We start from the raw sequence: 23,007 nt of genomic DNA on the forward strand, positions 1-23,007 counted from the left end.
TCTACGAAGGAGATCGTTGAAAAGGCGAGCGGACTGCAGCACCCTTTTGTACGTGCACGTAAATGGCATTGGCGCTTGTTCTTTTTTGAGTGCGAAGTCGAGAAGACTTCGAGGAGGCTTTACTTTTGGGGCAACCTCCGGGTCGTTCTCTCTCGAGTCCTGTGCACCTTTTTTTTCCCACCCCACGGCCAGCTTTGGCTTCGTGGAGGAGAGGAGGAAAAAAAGCATATTCCCACTATTTGGCTGCTTTCGCTGATAGGAGCTGTTTGTAACCGGCTCCACGTCCCGGTGCAGCCACAGGTGGTAAGTAGCTGGCGCTTCGAGATCTTTCACTGGACGTCCTTCCCCCTTCCTCTCTTCGTTGCAGATAGATCGCGTTCCCAGGAAAACAGAAGCAGAGAGCCAAGAAAAGCAGCTCTTCGAGTACAGAAGACTGCCGAAATCGAGGGGTTTGTGTGTGTGTGTGTGCATGTGCGTGTGCGTAGTGATTAACTGCTGTTATTATCGGTTCATTGAAGCACTGCACGCAAGTTTGGCTCCAGAAATAATAACTACAAAGCGTCTTTTAAACTAGTCGCAATGATCTAACTCGAACTGGATAAGGCAGGGGTCGGCAACCTCGGCTCTTTTATGACTCGTGGACTTCAACTCCCAGAATTCCTGAGCCAGCTATGCTGGCTCAGGAATTCTGGGAGTTGAAGTCCACGAGTCATAAAAGAGCCGAGGTTGCCGACCCCTGGGATAAGGCAATGGAATAGTTTTGAGACTCGAACCCAACCTCTGTGGTTAAATGTGAAACTCGCCTAGAGACAGTGTGAAATATCAAAAATGATTTAAGGCCTCACGTGACCCATATCTCGGATGGATTGATGGAATTTGAAGTGGCAATATTCCTTTATTGCTGTGCTAGAGGTGTACAAGATGGTAATCTAGGTACTTTAGACCACAGTGCCCAGATGCACTCCATAGATGTTTTGGGCCCTTTTCTGTTGAAATGCATGTGCAAAAGACATACTGTTTTCAAATGGACTTGAATCATTTTTTTAAAATTCTGTTAATAGCCCCATTTAAACGAAAGGCTTATAATGGTATTAGATTAACTTTTCCTATTCATCTGTGAACACGTACCTTCTTTATCAAATAAAATTTAAATGCTGCCCCATTGATCTCTTCAGAAGTCCAAATGAATTCAGTTCCTAAACAAGTATATGAGTGACACCCTCAACTTTTTTGTTATGTATTTACTTTTTCATAGTTTAATCTCTAAATGGAGAAACACATCTTTGTTCCTGTCAATACGACTGTCATAATTACATGGTGGCCTTAAGGATTGAAACTTATGAAAGATTCTCATTATTTTCATGTATATTTGGAGTGTAGTGATAGCGATCCAGTGAATTACAAAAGACAGATTAGGAAAGATGAGGTGTAATGTGTACATTTGCCGTATTGTCCTTTTTTTACCCATGTATGAAATGACCTAATGTCATATGCTTATTCATGCATCATTTCTTTAAGGTCACTGTTGTTTTTAGTCTTATATTAACCTATAGATTTTGATGTTTAGTAATTAATCAGAACCAAAGTGGTATGATGGTTAAAATTATGGGATTAAAACTCAGGAGGCTCAGGTTCAAAACTGACCAATTACTACTGCAGTGTTGTAGATGACCAGGCTGAACCAGGAGGGGTCAAACATGTCATCAGTCCTTTTGTGCCCACAAGAGATCTATGTCCAGCCCACCTTGAATTCCATACCTACTGCCAAATTACTTTGACAGTTAGTAGTTCAGATTCCTGTAGAGTGCTTAAGCTTGCAATAAATTTTAATACCCATTTGAAGTGCCTGGATCTCCTGATTTCCCTGGTGCTTAACAGTTAAGAAAATACAATGGACCAAGGCTAGGCTCTTTTGCTCCTTGAAGAAAAGATGGGATAAAAATGTGATTAATATCAGGTTAGCTTTATAATAAACTTTTTTCCACCTTTGGCTGAAAACCTTTGGGTATTCAGATGTAAGTAAACTACAAGAACACCTTGACTTCCAGTAGACCTTTACAAAATTCAGGTGTATATTTGAAATAACCACACCTAGAAGAACTGAAGAAGACTGTCTTCCAAGGTTTTTGTAGGATGTTAAGTCAGAGAATTATAAAAAAAACTTCAAGAATTATTTCATCTTTATTCCTTTTTTAGGAGTTTCAGAAATGTCGGCCCCATCCATGAAAGAAAGAAAAGCCTGCTGGGATGCCCGAGATATTTATTGGAAATGCTTAGATGAAAATATGAAAGATACATCAAAATGTGACAACTTGAGGTGCTCTTTTGAAAATTTATGCCCACAGCAGTGGGTAAGTAATTATTTTTATTCATTTTTATACATACATACCTAATACAATATTCCTTTTGGGATATCCAAAAGATAAGAAAGAAATAAGAAATAGGGAACAAAAGAAATCAAGAGATACAGAAAAAGTCAAAGTAAACTGAAATTACACCACCACTATTCACTGTCTCCATTCTTTTCTGTCCTTGCAAATCATCCTTACTCCCACATCTGTACACCTCTATCTGAATTCTTTCCAGAATTCTGTTAGAAACCTTTCCAGGCACATTAATAAATGAGCATTTGCAATCATTCTTGACCTCTTGGCCTTTGTGCAAGAGAAATAGAATGGCAGTGCTGATTGTTAGGCAGGTGTTGTGCAGCAACTCCATAAGGAAACATGTATTTTAACATTTCCCCAGCTACAATACTTCCCCCTCCCCAGCCTTACCATTTTTTCAGCATTCTCATAGCATTAATCTTTTCACCCATTTTTCTTGAATTCTTATATACATTCGTTTTGCTCTTAAACATGCTATTTACATACAAATCTCCAAAAGTACCCATTTTAACATTCACTCACTTTAGTTTAATTTGAAATCACTTCATTACTTTTATTCTTTCCATTTACTCTTTTAGAAGTTCCTTTTTCTTAGCCCTTTTCATCCACTCCCCAAATAGCTCCAATTTCTCTTTGCATTGTTTATTCTTGATCATTCAAAACAAAGCCTTTTTGGTTACATTATTTGCAACTATCTTTTTCTCAGTATATATATCTTGTTCTGTCCTCACTTTTGCAGCATTTTTATATGTATATTTCAGTTCTTCATTCCACTAAACATCCTTTTCCATGCTTTCTTTTCTATCAGTAATAAGCTTATATAACATCTTTTCTCACGTTTACTTTCCATTCAATCTATTGGGAGATTAATCTATCACATGAATATAAACATTGAATTGGATGAAGTGCGGGCAGAATGTATTCTTCTTGTCTATATAAGTCAGGGGTCTTCAAACTTGGCCCTTTTATGACTTGTGGACTTCAACGTCCAGAATTCCTCAGCCAGCGTGCCTGGCTGAGGAATTCTGGGAGTTGAAGTCCACAAGTCATAAAAGGGCCAAGTTTGAAGACCCCTGATATAAGTCGTAGTTGTCGTAATGCACACAGTGAAAATCACATTACCAACACAATGCTAGAAGAGTAGAGATGTGCACAATTTGCATCTGAAATGGCCCTATACCTATCAGCAGCTTCTTATAGATGTTGCATCCTTTTCCTGGGCTTGAGTGTTGCCCAGAAAATATGACTAGTGTTGCCTCCTATTTCCATCTCTGTAATGGACATAAACAAAAGATTTTCCTAGTGTCTCAAAAAGAGAATTTGCAGTGTAGACATCCTGAAGTTGAGGTTTCACATATTCACAGTCCGGATACAGTGAAGGGTTCTCTTAATCATGTTTGTTGGCATATGTTTAAATAGGATTTTGGGAACATTCTTTATTTTGCTCCTGGTGGATGGCTTTTTATGCATTAGTAAAGTATATAGTTTTTCAATAATTATTCAAAATTACAATTGCAGTGAAAATTAAAAATAGAGTAATGCAGAAAATAAAAATAGAAAATGAAATAATAATATAGTAAAGATTTCTTCCCATATCCCATCTCTTATGTATAAACAAATCCTTAAAAGCCTTTGTCATTTCACGTCACCAAAAAAAAATCCATTAAGGAATATCAGAAATAACCTATCTTTCTTTAACCTAAGTCAAATAAGCCATGTTTTTATTCCTTCCTTTTTCTTTTAACAAGCTTGATCTTTAGTCCCTTAAATTAATAACCTAGCACTTCACTGGCTGCTTCTCACAAAATTGTTCCAAGGTTATTAACAAGCCTTTTTTGTACCAATACATGAAAATTATCCAGAACAGTCTCTTGGTTTGTTATTTGTACAGCCTTTCATTATTAAGACATCAGCTAATTTCTTTTGTATGTTCAGTGTGGCATCTTTTTCAATACCATTATTTTTAACTCCACTTTCAGATTAGCCTGTGTCTTGACAGGTGAAATTTTTTCTTCTTCCTTAACATCTTTTGAACATTGTGTTTAGATACAGACGCTCCTAAAAGTAACTTTTGGGGTTTTATTCAAAAATGTCCTTCAGTATGGCCAATATTAAAATATTTTGCTTCATCCTGCATTTGTAAATCAAATTTAAGTGTTCTTCTCCTTTGTGTGTAATCTTTAGTTCCTTTTAGTTTTACCTAGTGTGCAGACTTCAATTTCCCATCCTATCATGCTTTTTTAAAAAAAAGAATTAAAAGCATTTTCCCATGGGAAGGCTTATAATTAATTCAAAATCTTATTTCAAAACCATCTACCTGAAATCTGGAATACAACCACCTGTAATTTGTAGCCAATGAATAAATCATTGCTTAAGCTAACTACTTTCTATAGTTACAAGAATTGTGTAAACCTTGCTTTACAACACTAGGAGCACCATAGGAAGTACCTTTCTTTGAAACATTCAAAGAAACATTGAAGCAGCAATGTCTTTTCCTGGGTTACAGAGCTGTTCACTTCATAAGCTTCTTCTAGCTCAGGGGTCAGCAACCTGAAACAGTGAAAGAGCCACTCGGAACCAGATCCCTCACAAAAGGAAAAACGGAGCCGCAAAAAATGTGTGTGCGTGCGTGTACATGCGTGCATGCGCAGAACAGGGTTTGACTGAAGAGTGGAGCCAAGGTGAGATATGCACTTACCCTGCATATTTGAATTGGTTGAACTTTTTTAGTCCCACTTTTTTTTTTTTTGGACTGCACGTGGCAGAGGACTGGGAGCCGCAGGAGACGGCTGAAAGAGCCGCATGCAGCTCTGGAGCCGCGGGTTGCTGACCTGTGTTCTAGCTACTTCAGTATGTATGTACATACACAGTCAGGTGGCTTTGTTTCCCCCCCCCAGTCCTTTATATGTAACAAGGGAAAGAAGTATTATTATTTTTTAAAAAATCTGATGTGGATACAATTTACTGAACATTAGGTTTTGAAGACAGATCAATAATAGTGGCATTAAATTAAATCTAAAATATCATGATGGGTGTAGTGTTTTTTCTACTTTCATTACTTTAGACGTTTACTGAACTGGTTGAATTGCTAACCAAGTGATCTTATTTAAAACAGGTCAAATACTTTAACAAAAGAAGAGATTATTTACAATATAAAGCACAAATGGAATCAGGACAATTTCTGCCTTCAGAGAAAACAGAGAAGTCATAGCAACTAGAGAACTTTTACAATACTGGACACAAGGGAAGTTGCAGAAAAACAGCATAATTGCAGAACATAAATGCTGGCACCAACGATGTCCCATAAATTTTAAGACCTGTTTTTGTTTATAAATCTCATACTGGCCTGAAAGCTCCAGCTCCCATTATTTGAAGTGCTTATTGGACAGAAGAGGCACTTAGGAAAATATGCTTACCTTTCACCACTAAAAGACTACACCATCAATAAAATCAAAATAAATGAACTGTATAAATTCAAATACTTGTATCATGTTTTCATTGCAAATACCCTCTTCCAGATGTTTCCCCCAATGTAACAGAATGTCTACTATACTTCAGTGGTCCTTTATTACATCTTGAAGAATATAATTATCAGTAATACCCTTAAATATTTCATTTTGGTAGATTCAAGTATATGGGACATCACTTTGTTTGATATGTTGAATTAAAATTTAATTTGTAGACATATATTCAATTTTTAGAAAGTGAAACTGATCAACTTTATTAGGAAAACATCAATAAATACTTGAGTATATGTTTAAAAAAATATCCCCAAAACCTGTGCCAGAAAACTGGTCATCACCAACTGCAAAGACACTAGAATTGTCAAATGGCAAGTTGCTATATTGCTGTGTGCAATGTATTCTTGATGATGTCCATTTTTGATTCGTTAGTTGCCACATAGATTTTTTCCATAATGAAAAATGTTAATGGAATAAATTTAGTTATATGGACCAGCAACAACACAGAGCTTGCTCTATTAATTTTTTGACAGCTCTGTAGTTGCAGAAATTACACAAAGCAAAAGCAGCCATTGTGCTGCAAATGCATAATTATGTGCCACCACTTTCAGAACTATCAAGAGGTAGTGTTTACAGCAATGTAATCAGAATCACTAGCACCAAAAACTGCATTAAAAACAATTTTAATACTGTCATGATTAAAAAAATTAACAGCTTTTTTATAAAAATGAAGGCATATAAAATCTAACAATTAAATGGCAACTATAATCATTTCAGGGAATTTATAGCACCATCAAATTATTGGCTTCAATGAAGATTAAACATTTTATCTTTATTCTTTTTCCTTGATCATCTGCTGTCTTGTATATTCCCAAATAAGCAGAGCACCACTTACGTGGACATTAAGTGAACGAATAACTCCTTGCTGTGGAATTTCTACGCAAGTGTCCAAGTGCTGAATTACATTTGCTGGGATTCCCTCATGTTCATTTCTGATTTAAAAAAAGAAAAAAATGGATTACATTAGCAGAAATGGAAGACTGCTCAATGGCAGAACACAGGTTTCACATGCAGAAAAAAATCAAGTTCAAATGCCAGTATTTCTAAAATATCTGCCTTGAATACCAAAGAATTGCTGATAATATTGAGCTAGAAAGATCAATAACCAGATTTATATATTTCCATTTTCCCCCTCCTACTCCAAAATACTAGTGGACTTTTTACTAGAGGTCCAGACCGCGGTCAAAATCTGAAATCTGCAGTTTCTACTATAGATGTTTTTATGTTAAAGAGATAAAAATCAGTAAATACTAACAATAAAGCAGGCAGTCTTATGCACTTTAATATGGATTGCAAATATTGTAGCGATTTGTGAACTGTCACTGAGAATAATGTGATTTGGACTCTCAAAACTTCTTTTTAAGAATTTGTGCTAGTTACAATCAAGCATTCACCAAATATAATAATAATAAAAAATTAATAAACAACAAAATAATAACAACAGTCCCAGCTTCTGCCAACCTAGCAGTTCAAAAGCACGTAAAGATGCAAGTAGAAAAATAGGGAACACTACGGTGGGAAGGTAACACCGTTCCGTGCGCCTTTGGCATCTAGTCATGCCGGCCACATGAACACAGACACACCCTCGGACAAGCGCTGGCTCTTCGGCTTTGAAACAGAGATGAGCACCGGCCCCTAGAGTCGGAAACGACTAGCACGCATGTGCGGGGGAACGTTTACCTTTTTTTACCTTTTTAATAATATAAGAATAAGAATAAGAATAAGAAAAAGTAGTAGTAGTTTGAAGGGACCTTGCAGGTCATCTAGTCTAACCCCTGTTCAGGCAGGAAATCCTATACCATTACAGACAAATGGCTGTCCAGTCTTGGAGCATTACTGCTTTTGGAGGCAGGTTGCTCCACTGGTTAATTGTTCTCTCTGTGAGGAAATTCCTCCTTAGTTCCAGGTTACTTCTCTCTTTGCTTAGTTTCCATCCGTTGCTTCTTGTCCTGCCTTCAGGTGCTTTGGAGAATAGCTTGACTCCCTCTTCTCTGTGGCAACCCCTGAGATACTGGAACACTGCTATCATGTCACCTCTCGTCCTTCTCTTCATTAAACTAGACATACCCAATTCCAGCAACCGTTCCTTATATGTTTTAGCCTCCAGTCCCCTAATCATCTTTGCTGGGGGGTTTTTCTGTACTCTTTCTAGAGTCTCAACATCTTTTTTACATCGTGGTGACCAAAACTGGATGCAGTATTCCAAGTGTGGCCTTACCAAGGCATTGTAAAGTGGTATTAGTACTTCACGTGATCTTGATTCTATCCCTCTGTTAATGAAGCCTAGCACCGTGTTGGCTTTTTTGGCAGCTGCAGCACACTGCTGGCTCATATTTAAGTGATTGTCCACTAGGACTCCAAGATCTGTCTCACAGTTACTACTGTTGAGCAAGAAGCCACCTATACTATACCTGTATGTTTGGTTTTTCTTGCCTAAATGTAGAACCTTACTTTTTTCACCACTGAAAAGTGGTGAAAAAGTGGCCTAGTTTTATTTGTAGGCATTTTATTCATACTGAAGGGATAGGATTTTTTGTTGTTGTTGTTCAGTTTTTCAACCTACCTTGTTTTCCTGAAAATAAGACCTGGTCTTTTTTTTTTTGCCTCCAAAAGAGGCACCAGGTCTTATTTTCAGGAGGGGTTTTTTTCCACTCACCTCGCAGTAGCAGCACTGATAGCCCCGCCCAGCCAACCCACTTCTTCTGTGGCCAAAGGAGCAGCTTCATTCTGCAGCTGAGAATGGAACTCAGGCCTGCATTTCACCATCAGAGGCCTTTCTGGAAGGCCTCTGCAGCCGAGAACCAAGCTACGGATTGAATCGCCGGCTGGGCGAGGCAAGTGTCAATCATGGCTGCAATGATAAGCTCCACCCCTGCCCTAGCTTGATTTTTAAGTGTGCGCCTTGCCCCAAAACTAGGGCTCATTTTGGGGGTACAGCTTATATTAGGCCCATCCCCAAAAATCAAGTTGGGCCTTATTTGGGGGGTTGGTTTTATTTTCGGGAAAACATGGTATCTACTGCCAGTATGTGGCTGCCTAACAGATAACATGTAACGTAGCTGTCTAAGGGAAAGCTCTTCAGTACATAGGGAAAAATGTTTTTTTTCTGAATGGTTTTCAGTATTGTCTACCAAAAATACATTTGAAAAATTTATTACAATTAGATTTTTCATTACCCCAACAACAACAGGGATTTCTCTGGAAAGCAATATTTCATTAAATTGCAACTTTTAGCTGTTTGCTCCACCCCTATTATGGAATAGCCTTCAGTTTTCTTCTGTTCCAAATATTCAATCAGCTGAAATGGCTTTACCTGTAAATTTTTGAAAAATGAGATTAGTATTAAGAGTATGGAAGTGTGTAATTTTCATTAGTACACTGAGCAAAATATAGCACGTTCTGACCGAATAGATCTATCCTGGCTAATACTATGTAGACAGAAACCTTTTCATTTTGATTGGACTGATCAAAATGCTGCCCTAGTTCAAGAATGGCAAAGAAGTCCTTAGCTTGGTGCCGTTCACAGCATTTCACCAGTAAGCTAAAGATGTTAATTTGGTATCTGATTCAGAAGAGCTGCCCACACAAGCCCCAAAGTAAGATCACTCTTTCCTCCTCTCGTCTGCTAGAATTGACTATATATGAAAAATCCACGATTGTAATTCTCCCACTGAAATCAAGAGAGATAATAATACTGAAGTTGGACTATCCCTTTAAATTTTGCAGCTAATATGTAATGCCATAAAATTAATGCAGATCATTTTATAGTGTCCAACTTGAATGCAACTACCTGAAAACCAGGAGACTTGCATGTCTGTGACAGACCAGGAAGGTTTCTTTTACTCACTTCAATAACAGAAAGCCATTGTTCAGCAGACACGCTGAGATGCTGGAACTGCTTGTCATTTATATAATGGAGGTTGCTAACAGTTAAAGCAGAAACACCGAAAATTTCACACGTACGACACAAGCCTACAAACAAAAGTAGAGCTCTTTCAATATGAAATTGATTTTCTCAATTGAATGGTACATATAGGTAGCATGGATGGAGATTCAAACTGATGCTATAAGTATGTGGTGAGAATCAGTGTGGTGTGGTGCTTAAAACACCAGGCTAGAAACTGGGAGGCCACGAGTTCAAGTCCTGCTTAGTCTGGGTGAGCCTGGGCCAGTCACTTTTTCTCAGTCCTACGAAGAAGGTGGCAATATCAAATCTTGCCAAAAGATTTGCAAAATTTGTCCAGGCAGTTCCCAGGAGTCAACTGATTTGAAGTCACAATAAATAAATAAAATAAAATAAAGATAATAACCTTTAAATCTAACTTTAAAATCAAAAGATGCACATTGCATGGAACAACTATTCTTTGAAATACTGTAACATAGGTATTAACGCAATTAAGAAAACAAAAGACATTTCTCTTTTCTGTAACAATTTGAGAATTGAAATATAAGATCTTATTTGCTCTTTTTAAACCCTCAAATTATTTTCTAGGCTAAAGTAGGTTTGTTAATTTGTAAATATAAGACATACAACATAAAATAAAAGTAAAATTTGTAAATGGTTTAAAATGAGTAAGAGCTTACCTCCTAAATTGGTGGGTTTATCAATGAGTGAAGCAACTACAATCAATTTCCTGTTTGATTTTCCAAGTTTAGTGGCACGATCTTGGAATATAAGCTCCGGATCCAAACCAGGAGCACTGACTTTGCAAGGGATAATTTTTTTTTGAACGTTCATCCATCGCCTTTCATTATTGGGCTCAGCTAAATTCAGTCCTGAGAGAAATTACGTAATTAGCTATGAAATTATGCCTTGTAAGAATCTCAGCGTTCTAGAACTTAAGTACTTAGGACAAATATAGTCTGTGCGCGCAGTAATTATGCTCTTAAATATCACAGACAAATTATTTTAGAGTCTTTATAAAATATGTATAACTATTCGACCAGCACAAATTATTTCCTAATGCTGTTTAGCTTCTGATGATCACTATTATCATTACCGATATCTTGCTGAGTCCAGTCATTTGGTTTAAGGTCAAGAAGTGTAGTTTGAGAATGGCAAGATGGAAATGTTGAACTCAGTGGAATATCTCTGAATGCTGTAAATTTAGAGAGGGAGATCCATTCCTCTTCAGGAGTTTCTGAAAGGCGTGGTAGCGTGTAAAATATTGTCTAAAAAATATTATTTTGAAGAATCAACTTCCATTTCAATGTAATGTATTTTCAGCAAAAGCCAACCAATGATGCTTGCCTTACTTCCAAATAGCTGTATATTCTATATCTATGGAAAGATCAGCTTCTGTTAAACTGATGATTAAATATGCTCAATTTCCAATTGGTTTTAGGGCAGGTAGGCATATTTAACCTTAAGGTGAACATTTTAAAATAAATAATTACTTTTCACTTCCCACAGCTCACATTATTGCAAACACAGTATAATATAAATTTCACACGAGTACAGTATTGAACTTTCCTTGTTTAAATTGAATTTCTAGCTCTTATGGCTGCAGAAGTTGACTTGGAAAACATAAAATATCTGATTAATGCTCTAAAGTCAAGATAGAATCTTTCAGGATTTCCATGATCTGGAAAGCAAGACTTCAGCTATAACATTTCTAATACAATATTCATTTAGTTTGAGAATGGATACAAATGAACTCATTTCTTATATCTAAATAGTGATAGCTTAGGTGGCTTTTGCTTATTCTGAAAAATAAGCACACAGATGGAACAAATTTTTGATGTTTTTATAAAAATAACAAATCAGCTTGATTTGAAGCAGCACAGAGTGGCTTATTCAGTAAAAATGTGGCATATATGATAATGTAAATATTTACTTTTCTATTAATAATTGCTGCAGATTTTTTTATACCATATAATGTACTTGTTTACTTTTAGATTTTTTTAAATCCTATCTGTGTCCTATCCTTTCTTCTAGAAAGTTTTAAAAGGCTTAAACAGAATTTTTGCTCACAGCAACATTGTGAGATCAATTTAGTGTTTTTCTAACTTGGCAAGTTTAACATATGGAGTTCAAGAATACCCCAACCAGTGTGATTGGATTTGAAATCCACACATTTTAAAGTTGCCAAAATTGAAAAACCGTAAATTAGATTAAATTAAAATATTATTTTAATGAATTAGATTAAAATGTGTTCAATAAATAATGAATACATTACAGCATCAAGGAATCCTACCAAATCTCCTGTGCTTTATGAGGGTTATTTAAAGCTGTATCTGCCTGAAATAAATTCAAAACTTTTACAACACCACCTCTTGATAAAGCAGATGCAAAGACAGGCAGAAAAAAAATATTTTAAAATTCTGAATTTTGTCCTTACCTCAAGACAGTAATCCTTAAGTGGATGAAAATGTTCAAAGAAAAAGTGTTTCTGGATGCGCTGCCAATTCTTCTTAGCATTCCTGCAGATTATTTTTTTTAAAAAAAGCATTAAGATGTGATGTAACAGGAAGCATTCTACGTAGACCATTCCTGTCACTGACTACTGAATTCAATGGACTTATTCAAAAATAAGTGAGTGTGGGATTGCAGTTTAGCTCTGCAAAATTTCTTATACTATCAATTATGTGGAATAACTTGTGGTTGTTATTTACAATCCCACAATGATATAAAATGTAATTGACAGTATGTAAAGGTTTACAGTATTTAAAAATTTAGAGAACAGTATGTAGTTTGTCCCCAGTACATACAGCAAAGAATAGGGCTGTAAAAATACTTCTGGTACAAATGCACGACAATCAATCATCACATTGGGGTCCCTATGGCTCAATTCTCTGTTGTGATATCCGTTCCATTATGGATACAGGTAGTCCTCAATTTGTGATAACTGTGTCCAAAATTTCCACTGCTTAAGCAAGACAGTTATTAAGTGAGTTTTGCCCCATTTTATGACCTTTATTGCCAGAGTTATGATCTTTATCGCCACAGTTGCAATTGTTCAGTTAGTAACATGGTTGTTAAGTGAATCTGGCTTCTCCATTGATTTTGCTTGTCAGAAGCTCGCAAAAGGTGATCACATGACAAGGCTGGTTGAAAAATAACATATTTAAGGGCTGCAAACATCCTAAAAAATTCAAATCCAAAGGCAGATATAAATATAAGGTAAATATAATTCCTCAGAGTTGAGATACAGTGACCTCTATTGGACTTAATTCTAAACCATGTTTATGATTGCACTGTAATTTCTTTGGATGTGTTTGAGACAAGAGATCACCATTAAAGTAATACCAATTTGGTCCTTGAACTTATCTAGGAATCAACTAAATAGTCTTTCAACCATTTCAGGACAACAAAAAGAACCATACTTTAAATAAAACGTGCACTACTAACCCTGTGCCATGCATGAGTTCCACTTGATTTAGACTACATTCAATAACTGAAGTTAAAGTATCAAAATCATTCACATGTGATTCTTTGCACATTCCCCAAATTTTTTTAAGTGCAATTAAAGCATAAAGCCGAATACTAAAATTGTGATGGAAACACCACTGTAGGACAACAATTAGTGCTTTCTTCAAGGCTGATATCTAGAGAAAGAGAAACATACTTTAATCTTTGACTCTACCCAGCAAAGTAGGAAGATATAAAAAATAAAATTCACATAAACTGCCATGATTCTAAATGAATTGGTCCCATAAAAATTAAATACATTAATACTCTCTTTAAAAATCCTAAGTATTTATGGTACTGGGATATATGATGATGTCTGGGGGGAGCGAGAAAAAACCCATTAAATGTTCAATTCACACAACAAAGTTTATTTATTTATTTATTTATTTATTACATTTTTATACCGCCCTTCTCCCGAAGGACTCAGGGTGGTGTACAGGGCAATAAATACAAAAACAGGATACAAAAGTTAAAAGCGAATTAAATAAATGCCCAAGGTTAAAACAATAGTTAAGATATATTAAAACCCCAACCCTAACCCATCAGACCAGGTCAGACTGCTCAAATAGATACGTTTTTAGATCGCGCCGGAAGGAGCGAAGGTCGGGGGCCGTCCGGAGCTCAACCGGCAAGCGGTTCCATAGGTTAAATGGTTAAATGGTTCATATTGAATATATATCATATTTTCTATTAGCCAAAGGAAATAATTTGTTCACGTCAGCACAGATATAACAGATGTCTTAAGAGGCAATGAATTAGAGGTTTAAATGGAATTAAGCAAATTAATAAAGGATTTGGCTGTCCCGGTGCTATCTATGATGGCCTTATACTGTCTCCTTATTGTTGTTTATCAAACATACTGACTCACACAGGGAGATTTCCCATGTTATTTGGCCCTGAAGGAAACAGGATACTAGTCTAGATATTGAGACCAAACAGATCTTTGATGGGTTTAGAGATGTTCAAGGAAAACTTCATATAAACATACTGTAATACTCTCATCTGGATTGTACCAAGAGCAGATAACAGGATTTATTTTCTATAATATTTTTTTTAAATTTCAAGCAAAAACACTTACTTTTTCAGATTTATTCTGGAGGATTATGTCAAAATGTGACAGGACTGCTAAAAATGTGCAAATGCTAGTTTTAAATTGATCTTCATCCTGAAAAATAAGTCCTGTATTATTCTCAATTACTTCTCAATTTGGAAAAATATATTGAGCCCAGTAAGAATAATTCTTCTCTTCCTAATACTGAATCTTAACTACCGTTATTCTAATACAGCATATATTTTCAATAATACTAACTCAGTGGAGTATATTTTCTAATAATCTTGGGTGCAATTTTTATAAAAATAATCCATTCTTTATTTGTACTTCATTCATATTTGACTATAGTTACTCACATAATTAAAGCAATTCCAGAATTTTTCAAGATAATGGGGAAACTTGTGTAAAATCAGAATGATATTCCACTCTATTAAATACTTTACTGATGCTTGATTATTATTATGTCCAGCTTGAAGAATCCTGTCAATGATTCTTGATAAAAGATCCTAAATAAAATATCAGGAATCAAATCAGTTATAATTTATAGATGACTTCATCATATTTAATTGATATCCTGCTTTTCTTTCAGGTGTTAGAGTCACTATGTGAGATGGGTAGCTGTGTAAATGTGATAAATAAATAAATAAATAAATAGATAAAATTATGTCCCAAGCATTGCCCTCTACTAATTTTCCCATAACAACCGCCATGTGAAGTATGTTGAACTATGTTGGCTCGCCTACAACCAGGAACTCTTTATGTCTACTCAGTATCTTAACTACCATATAATACGGATTTCCCCATACACAGCTGCTTTTCTATATATTTCTTCTCTCCCTAGATGACACAAATATTTAAAAAGTGACATTTTTCTAGCAGTACCTTGCACTATATCCACTATAATTATACAATCTAAATGTAAGTTTCTTTTCCATAGAAGATCACTCTCATTCTAAGCAGAGGATCACACATTTTTTGTTGTTTCTATTGAAAAGACAGTATTCCAAACTGCTAAGTCAAAAAGTCAACCATAATTAATTTTCATGCCTTTAATCATTCTGGCTCTATCTTACCGAAAATTACAAACCAGCAGCTATTTTTGCAGAGGCTCTGAAGTTTGGGCAAGGTGTATTTGGCCTTCCCTCTATTTAAGCAAAATTGTTATACATGAGAAGCCAACTTCGAATTGAATAGAACAGGTAGGTCTATATTGTATATTATAATCCAGCCAATAATCAGAAGACAAATCACAATGAAATATAGAAAGGCCTAGTAAATCAGGGGTCCTCAACCCCGGGTCTGTGGACTGGCACCAGTCTGCTACATGCCAGAAACTGGGCTGCACAAACAAGCGAAGCCCCATCCGCAGGATGCAGGCAGTACATGAAACCACGCCCCCTCCGGTCCACAGAAAAACCTTTCTCCGCAGAACCGGTCCCTGGTGCTCAAAAGGCTGGAGACCTCTGTAGTAAATTTTATAATAAAATGGGTGAGCCAAAACAGTGGGATAGTTATATGTTGGAGTAGGGCTGAGGAAAGCAGAGAATATAATCTGCCCTCAGCCATGGAAACTCACTGGGTGACTTTGTGCTAGTCATTCTCTCTCAGTCCAATTTATCTTGCAGGGTTGTTGCAGGGAAAAATTGGAGAAGGGAATGCTATATATACTGCTTTAAGATGAAAGGTGGGATATAAATCTAACAAATAAATGCAAATCAATAAAACAGTTACAGATTATGAACACCCTCGGTGTACAATATGAGGAAAGGAGGAATTCCACAAGTAGGATTAGAAAATTGATTAGAAGACCCCATGACCTCAATTTCAGATGGCAACATAATTATTTACAAAACAATAGGCACAACGTGCATTTATCCTCAGAAGAAATCACACAACAGTACTTATACAATACTTGTACATATCCATGGAATAAATGGTAAGATTGTTTTAATAACTGCAAGTTATAAGTGAGCCATACCTCATCAAGTTTTGGAAACAGAACTAGCAATGTCTGCCATAGTCGATTTTCAATTCTATGTTGTAAGGAGTTCACATAATAGCGGACTTTTGATTTGGACATTAATTCACCCTGCAGAGAATATAAATATGAATACTTCTAATTTCAGTCGAACAACAAATGCTATAAAACATCTCACGTACTCTTGTATAAAAAGAATTGACTGAAGTAGCTAATAACAAACATTCAATCGTCCTTGGTTTTATGATGTTATTAAAACAGCATGCAAACTATATAAAACGTGCTATGGAATGTAATGGGAGGTGACTTCTTTTTCTGAAGCTTTGCTTTACCAAATATTATTTGGGATAAAAAAAACCATATCAGATAAACCACTAATTACCATGCAATAACCCACAAACTGACTGGCTGTGTGTGTGCATGCACACACATGAGTACACGCACGCAAACTCAGAGCTACCCCAGTGTTGTTCTTTCCACCTTCATAAGAGCCAACAAGGAAGGCTCTAAAGGCAGAGCAAGGCAAGATTAGGGGCTCATAATCCCATTCTCTTTTCCAATGAGATCAACAAGCGGGAATTACAGGAAAAGATTCCCACTGTGGACTGAGGGTTTGGGTTTTTAGTTTTAATTTTAATTTTCGGGGCTATCTAATTTAATTCTATTTTAACTTTGTATATTATATTGTTTTCATTGCCCTGTAAACCGCCCTGAGTCCTTCGGAAAATGGGCGGTATATACATCCAAATAATAAATAAATAATAAATAAAAAAATAAATAGCAGGCTTTTAGAGACAGCAAATGATCCACTACCCTGCTTCCTATCTTCACCTATTTTCCTGGCAAAACTAAACATAATTTACTGCTTTAGCTGCATAAAAAAAGCAGTTCTCTAGATCAGTGTTTCCCAACCCTGGCAACTTGTTGTATGGACTTCAATGCCATCTGACCTGAAGACTTAACATCCAGCGCTATATTGTCAATCATTTTATATTTTCTAGCCATATAGTTTTCTTGGTAAAAAACAGGGAATGGTTTACTATTGCCTTCTCCCATCCAATATGAACTGATCATCATGAACTTGGCTAATGTGATCATCTGCCTATGGCATCTTCCTGTATCACCGCTGCTCGGTAAAGGTACCTGCCTGCTCTAACTAGGTGACTGGGGTGACCTTCATGCATTGAGTGATCTTGCTGGTAATCTTGCTCATCCTTGCTCATCCCTCCCAGAAACACTGAGATGAGGCAATCCAGCGGGACAGTGAGAGTCTTCTCTAAATACTACAAAACCAAAAGCTACAAAGAGGAATAACTGGCCTACTATGAAACAAAGGCAGTCTGAGGCTGGCAAGTTGGAGTCAAAGGAGGAGATCCCATGACAGGACATGGCGATGAGCATCGGGTGGCTAAGAAAGCAGTGGGAGAACACAGAAGACTGGGACTGAATTTCCCCTGCTGCTAAAAATCACAGGGAGACTTTCTAGTACTGGTTTCCATAGCCATCTTTCTTGATAGACCTTCTCCTAGTAGTATTTGAGAAGCAACTCCCCCACCAAGCAGCCTTTCCTTACTGTCTCTCTGCCAAACCAAGGTGCTACTCATCTTACAGAGGTTTTGCCTTCTCCCAGTTCTGCAGTCATGCAGAGCCAAATTCTTTTTTCTGAAGAGAAGGAACTGTCCAAAATGGCTAGGAATCAATAAAAGATCACAACCAAAGGCGAGATGTGCCCCCCCCCCAGTCCACCTAAAGCCCACTCTTCACCCCTATTTTAAGAAACAGAAGGAAAGGTGATGCTTAGGGAAATGGCAATTCAATAACATTCCTGTTCGTATGACTGTTTTTACATAGAGAGCACTATAAGCATATTCTTACTTTATCAAGTAGTTTCATGACAAAATCTCCTATAAATTTCTTGTGCTGCCCGTTTGATTCATCCAGCAAGCAGATAAATTTGATAGCACAAACTCGCACATAATGGTCATCTCTGTTCTTACTGTAATATATTATGGTAATTATATATCGGAATTAACTTTTATATTTTCTGAAATAGTCTTATACATTTAAATTTATTCAGTAACCACATACACGCTTACATATGGTTTACTAAGATATCATGAAAACGCATTCCCTTCATTCTCATGTAATTATGGAGAGCTGGTTTGGTCTAGTGGTTGAGGCTCCAGGCTACAAAGAGGGAGTGAGTTCAAGTTCTGCCTTAGCCATGAAAACCAGTTGGGTGGCTCTCTCTTTCACTCTCTCAGCCCATCCCACCTCAAAAGGTTGATGTTGGAAAAATAGGAAGAAGATGGTGTTGGATATATTCGCCATCCTGAGCGATTTGTAAAAATAATAAAGGCAGGATACAAATAAATAATGCTAACTGTTGCCCATTCAAATGTTTAGTAGCAAGAGTAGTTTTCTCTATAATAGTCATAGTACTACAATCAAAAGCTTGAAGCATTTTATGTTAATAACTGGTATTTATGAGTCTTTTAAACCCTGACAATTTTCAATACCAGTTAATTATATATTGTTATGAAAACAAAAAAGACAGACTGTCTCCATACTAAGATTGAAACAAAAGATGCCAATGAATAAATCTCCATATATTTTCCAGGCAGGTCAAGACTAACAAAATCTGCTTAGTTCAGCATTCCATCCATGATTAACCAAATCATAAAATCAAGATCTAAAATCTTGATCCTATCAAATCTATGTTAGCTAAATTCAAAGAAATGCAGCATATCTATTTTGATTTTTTACTACTTTTTCCCTGTGAAGTCTTAGTTCTGTAAGGAATCCTTTGAATTCATAGAAATGACTGAGCAGCTTTTTTGATACTGAAGTTAGTGTTCAAAAAACCTAGAGAGCCATTACAACTGCCTCACACTTTTCATGGTGAGCTCCTAGCAGCCTAGTATATTTCACTTTCATACCATAGTTATCTGAATTTAGAATTTTCAGTAAATGGACTTAGTAACAGAAAGCGCTACATCAGTTTTCACCAATACATAATATGGGCTTAAGTTTAATAAATTAGAACCCCACATTAAAATTAAAAGTGAGCAAAACAATACTTGGAAAGGGAGGACATCAATTGCACTCTATGAAAATATTGTAGATATAATTAATGTTAACTATTATAAAACAAGGTGATACTGACCTTTCTGTAACAACATTTGCTGCACATTGATCTCCAAGATTTTCAACAAAAGCGTACACCTCCTGAACGAGTCTTGAAATTAATTTATATTTAAAAGGTGAACACAAAAAGGAAATTAAAATATTATAACTTAATAATTTATTATTGATTACGCTATCAATCACCATAAATTCACAGTAAAACAAATATAACGTCTTAGGCTATTTTATTTCCAAGAACAGCAGGAGTCTGCTGAGTGTGTAACAGCATAAAAATAGGCATTGAGAAACAGGCATGCATAGTCTGGTTTCCATTTTGTTCTGGTTTTTACCTTTGATCACGCCTGAAAATAGTTCCAAACAAGCAAGCCTCAATAAGGAGTTCAATGTAGTTGCCAGCATTTGAAAAGGCATTTTCCACAGTAGTTATTTCACCAGAAGGAGGAAATAGCCAAGACTGACAGCAATGGCTTACCAGAACATTAAAAATTCCAGTCTTTGTAGATGAAAGTTCAATCATTTGAAACATAATCTGAGAGGAGAGGAAAATGTAATTGACTGTAAAATAAAATAAAATGCAAGTTGTATTTCATGTAGATATGAAATAGTCAAACAGAAGGATTTCCCTTCCTTCTTGTAGTTATCCAAACCTCCTCTAAACTAGCTCCCTGATGTTGGGTGACCACTAGTGCACATCTGGAAACGAATTAAAAAGGAAGAGAAGTCCAATTATTTGAATGGAAATCTGCTTGGCTGACATTGAATGATTTCCACAAAAGCACAATTTTACTATCTTCTTAAAATTGTTAAGCTTTCTTTTAATGGTTATGTAATAACTGGGTTCTATTATAGCAGTTTAAGAAATTGAATTTTACTTGATGCCATTTGAAGTATATTTTCTTCTGACACTTAATTTTTTTGAGAATGTTAAGTAATTTCTCTAGATGTCATGGAAGAATTCTCTCTTTCAAGAGGGAAAATATAAAGATTCTCAGCATAAATCATTAACTGTAAACTTCAGTCAAACTTGGATTAGTACCTTTTCACTAAAGAATATAAAACATAAACTGAGGAAGCAATATACTAGGAATTATTTCAAAGTAAATGATTAGAGATCTATAGTAGATAAGTTGTTTCAATATTTAAACGCATTTCCTAAAGTATATATTTTTATGTAAACGTGATGCAACTTCAAATGGAGATTTCAGGGCAGTATTATACTGGTTGTAGAACAGGGGTGTCAAACTCACATTTCATTGAGGGCCGCATCAGCATTGCGGTTGCCCTCAGGGGGCCGGGTGGGTGTGGCCAGGGTGGGCGTGGCCTACTGGGTGGGCATGGCTAGAGTGCGTATGGCCTACTGGGTGGGCATGGCCAGCTCTACATCGTTCGCGTCAAGGGTGCCTATGGGGGCCTGGGCAGGAGTGGGACAGATCTGAGGGTCTCTGGCAGAAGGAGGGTCTCTGGGCCAGGGCACTCTAGTTGGCCAAGCACCTCACAACCATGTGATACAAACTGCAATCTTCTCTGTTGGCTTCCCCAGAAAATCAGTTGGAAAGCCAGCAAGGAAGGCTGCAAGCAGACAGGATGGTAGGGGAGGGGGAAATTTTCATTTTGAAGATTTCAGCTCAGTCTTGCAGCCCCTCTCCTGTGGAACTGAAATCTTCAGCAAGCAGCCTTTTGGCTCTTTCTACTTAATAACACAGGAGATTTCATATCAACTGCAACCAGGAATGCTATGATTGCAGCCACTGAGTGAAGCAGTCATATGGGCATCTCGCTTAACAACCAGCAACCAAGAATCCAGTTTCAATTGTGTCTATAAGTTAAAGACTACCTGTATCGAGACAGCATAACTGGAATGAATGTAGCTAATTTTTAATCAAGAAGCTTAATTCGGCTGCCCAAAGTCACTTTTCAGAGTAAGATGAGCAGCATTAAAAATTAATAAATAATCAGTTCATAGACACTTTTTCTATTCCAAGTGAAGGTGAGTTGTCCATAAATTCTTACAGTTTGGAGTTAACCAGTTTTAGCTGTTTCCTACTGTTGGAATATCCGGATATTTTTAGTTTGGATTTTATTGTTTCAATGCTTGCTTGCATTAAAATAGCTTGTTTTACATTCTATGATTAAATAAATGTAATTATTACACTCAATGTTTGGGAAAATGGGGATGAGGAAGCTTCCATCTGTTGTTCAGTATCTTGGCTTGATCTGAAACCGGTATTTATCATTTCTTGGTGAATCAGAGGCTTCCTGAGTCACAGTCCAGGAAAAGACAAGTAAAAAAGATGCTTCCGTGTTTCAGTTTTAGTCTACATAGTGTCATCATCTGAACACAGCAATTAAAAATATCAAAACAGCAGCAATTTTAAATATTTTACCTCTTTTATCTTTGAGTATGCTTCACTCTTGAACTTGGCTGTGGTAACAAGAATTTCAGGATCAAACACAAGTTGAATAAAAGCTTTTAAATTGGGCCAAAAAATCAGTTGTGTGTTGCTAAGAGCAAATATTATTTTCCATGACATTTCAAAAGCTTGTATGCATAGAGACTCAGAAGATTCCATAAGCTGAAGGCAAGCAGAAATCATACTTAGTTCGAGACAAGACCAAATTTAAAATACACAATAAAGCCCTGCATTGTTTTGTAGGAATTACCTTGGAAACAAATATCTTCATGCAGTGAAAAACTGGCAAAACATGGTCAGAAGGAAGAATCGTTACTGCTTCTAGTGCAGACTCTAACATTCTTTTGTAGTTCTGAACATCGTGAAAATATTGTTCTAAATGTTTGTCCTTGGAAAGATTTTGATAATTGTTGAGAACAAAATGAAGACAAACCCACTGATCATGTATGTAACGTGCTGCAATTTTCCCCCATCCTTCATGAGATGCGGCTTCTTCAACTGAACTGTAAAAAAAATATCAGATTACAATGCTGAGTCAATTTTAGTAATATATAAATTATTATATATTATTATATATAACAAGATATATTAAAAGTAAAAGAAATGGCCATTTCTGTATTAGAGCGACCTGCCAAACCTATATTCAGAAGAATGTACATTTACGTTAAGTTTTCTCAAGTTTTAATTAAGCCCTAAAAGGAATGATAGCTGTACACCAATAATTAGAAAGTCATAAAGACATCTATAGAATATTTTGATGGTTAAGGTAAAAATTAAAAATTGTATTTACAATAATGTAATGGTAAAATATTTCAGTAGAAAAAAACGGTTGTACCTATTTTGTTCCATGTTGTTAGGCTTCTTTAATACACGGTTAAGTTGGGTGCTGAAAACAGCTGTTTTAAGGGAGTCAACAGCTGATAGAAACCCAAGCTGAAGATCTGGCTTCTGATCCATAATTTCACAAACAACCCTTAATGCTGCCATACTTACTACCTTCTGAATCTGTTCTTCAAGTTTTATGTCCTAGAAGGTGTAAACAAAATAGTCTGGTGGTGGTTGGTTTTTTTTTTTAAAAAAAAAACACCTGTAAAATATGTA

At 36.2% G+C, this 23,007-nt stretch overlaps 2 protein-coding genes across 3 annotated transcripts in view; one reads left to right on the forward strand and one right to left on the reverse strand.

Annotated features, from left to right (window-relative positions):
• Nucleotides 1–367: 367 nt before the first annotated feature.
• COA6 (cytochrome c oxidase assembly factor 6) lies at nucleotides 368–5,866 on the forward strand. Of its 2 annotated transcripts, XM_083352106.1 has the most exons (4): nucleotides 472–603; nucleotides 747–933; nucleotides 2,197–2,351; nucleotides 5,503–5,866. In XM_083352106.1, the coding sequence occupies exons 2-4, from the start codon at nucleotides 870–872 to the stop codon at nucleotides 5,596–5,598; spliced, it is 315 nt and encodes a 104-aa protein (XP_083208232.1). In that variant the 5' UTR covers nucleotides 472–603; nucleotides 747–869; the 3' UTR covers nucleotides 5,599–5,866. The 2 variants fall into 2 exon arrangements, with proteins under 2 accessions (XP_083208233.1, XP_083208232.1); XM_083352107.1 differs by lacking the exons at nucleotides 472–603; nucleotides 747–933 and adding an exon at nucleotides 368–449.
• Nucleotides 5,867–6,515: 649 nt separating this feature from the next.
• TARBP1 (tRNA guanosine 2 -O-methyltransferase TARBP1) overlaps nucleotides 6,516–23,007 on the reverse strand; it is a 32,500-nt gene continuing 16,008 nt past the window's right edge. Inside the window, exons 15-30 of the mRNA XM_083352098.1 lie at nucleotides 22,742–22,932; nucleotides 22,157–22,409; nucleotides 21,880–22,068; nucleotides 19,825–20,024; nucleotides 19,515–19,586; nucleotides 18,224–18,344; nucleotides 16,349–16,459; nucleotides 14,727–14,876; nucleotides 14,398–14,484; nucleotides 13,260–13,456; nucleotides 12,250–12,331; nucleotides 10,909–11,080; nucleotides 10,493–10,684; nucleotides 9,756–9,880; nucleotides 9,085–9,221; nucleotides 6,516–6,840 (exon numbers count right to left, since the gene is read on the reverse strand). Coding sequence (XP_083208224.1) covers nucleotides 6,681–6,840; nucleotides 9,085–9,221; nucleotides 9,756–9,880; nucleotides 10,493–10,684; nucleotides 10,909–11,080; nucleotides 12,250–12,331; nucleotides 13,260–13,456; nucleotides 14,398–14,484; nucleotides 14,727–14,876; nucleotides 16,349–16,459; nucleotides 18,224–18,344; nucleotides 19,515–19,586; nucleotides 19,825–20,024; nucleotides 21,880–22,068; nucleotides 22,157–22,409; nucleotides 22,742–22,932 — 2,439 coding nt within the window. The 3' untranslated portion in view covers nucleotides 6,516–6,680. The remainder of the gene's footprint in view (nucleotides 6,841–9,084; nucleotides 9,222–9,755; nucleotides 9,881–10,492; nucleotides 10,685–10,908; nucleotides 11,081–12,249; nucleotides 12,332–13,259; nucleotides 13,457–14,397; nucleotides 14,485–14,726; nucleotides 14,877–16,348; nucleotides 16,460–18,223; nucleotides 18,345–19,514; nucleotides 19,587–19,824; nucleotides 20,025–21,879; nucleotides 22,069–22,156; nucleotides 22,410–22,741; nucleotides 22,933–23,007) is intronic.

Source organism: Vipera ursinii (assembly GCF_947247035.1).
Source record: "Vipera ursinii genome assembly, chromosome: 1".
NCBI classification, from domain to species: domain Eukaryota; kingdom Metazoa; phylum Chordata; class Lepidosauria; order Squamata; family Viperidae; genus Vipera; species Vipera ursinii.

Coding starts and splice junctions, on each gene's coding strand:
- COA6 (XM_083352106.1), top strand. CDS start 870: ATGGAATTTGAAGTGGCAATATTCCTTTATTGCTGTGCTAGAGGTGTA. Junction 934..2,196: donor TGTACAAGATGGTAATCTAG/GTACTTTAGACC, acceptor TTCCTTTTTTAG/GAGTTTCAGAAATGTCGGCC. Junction 2,352..5,502: donor ATTTATGCCCACAGCAGTGG/GTAAGTAATTAT, acceptor TATTTAAAACAG/GTCAAATACTTTAACAAAAG.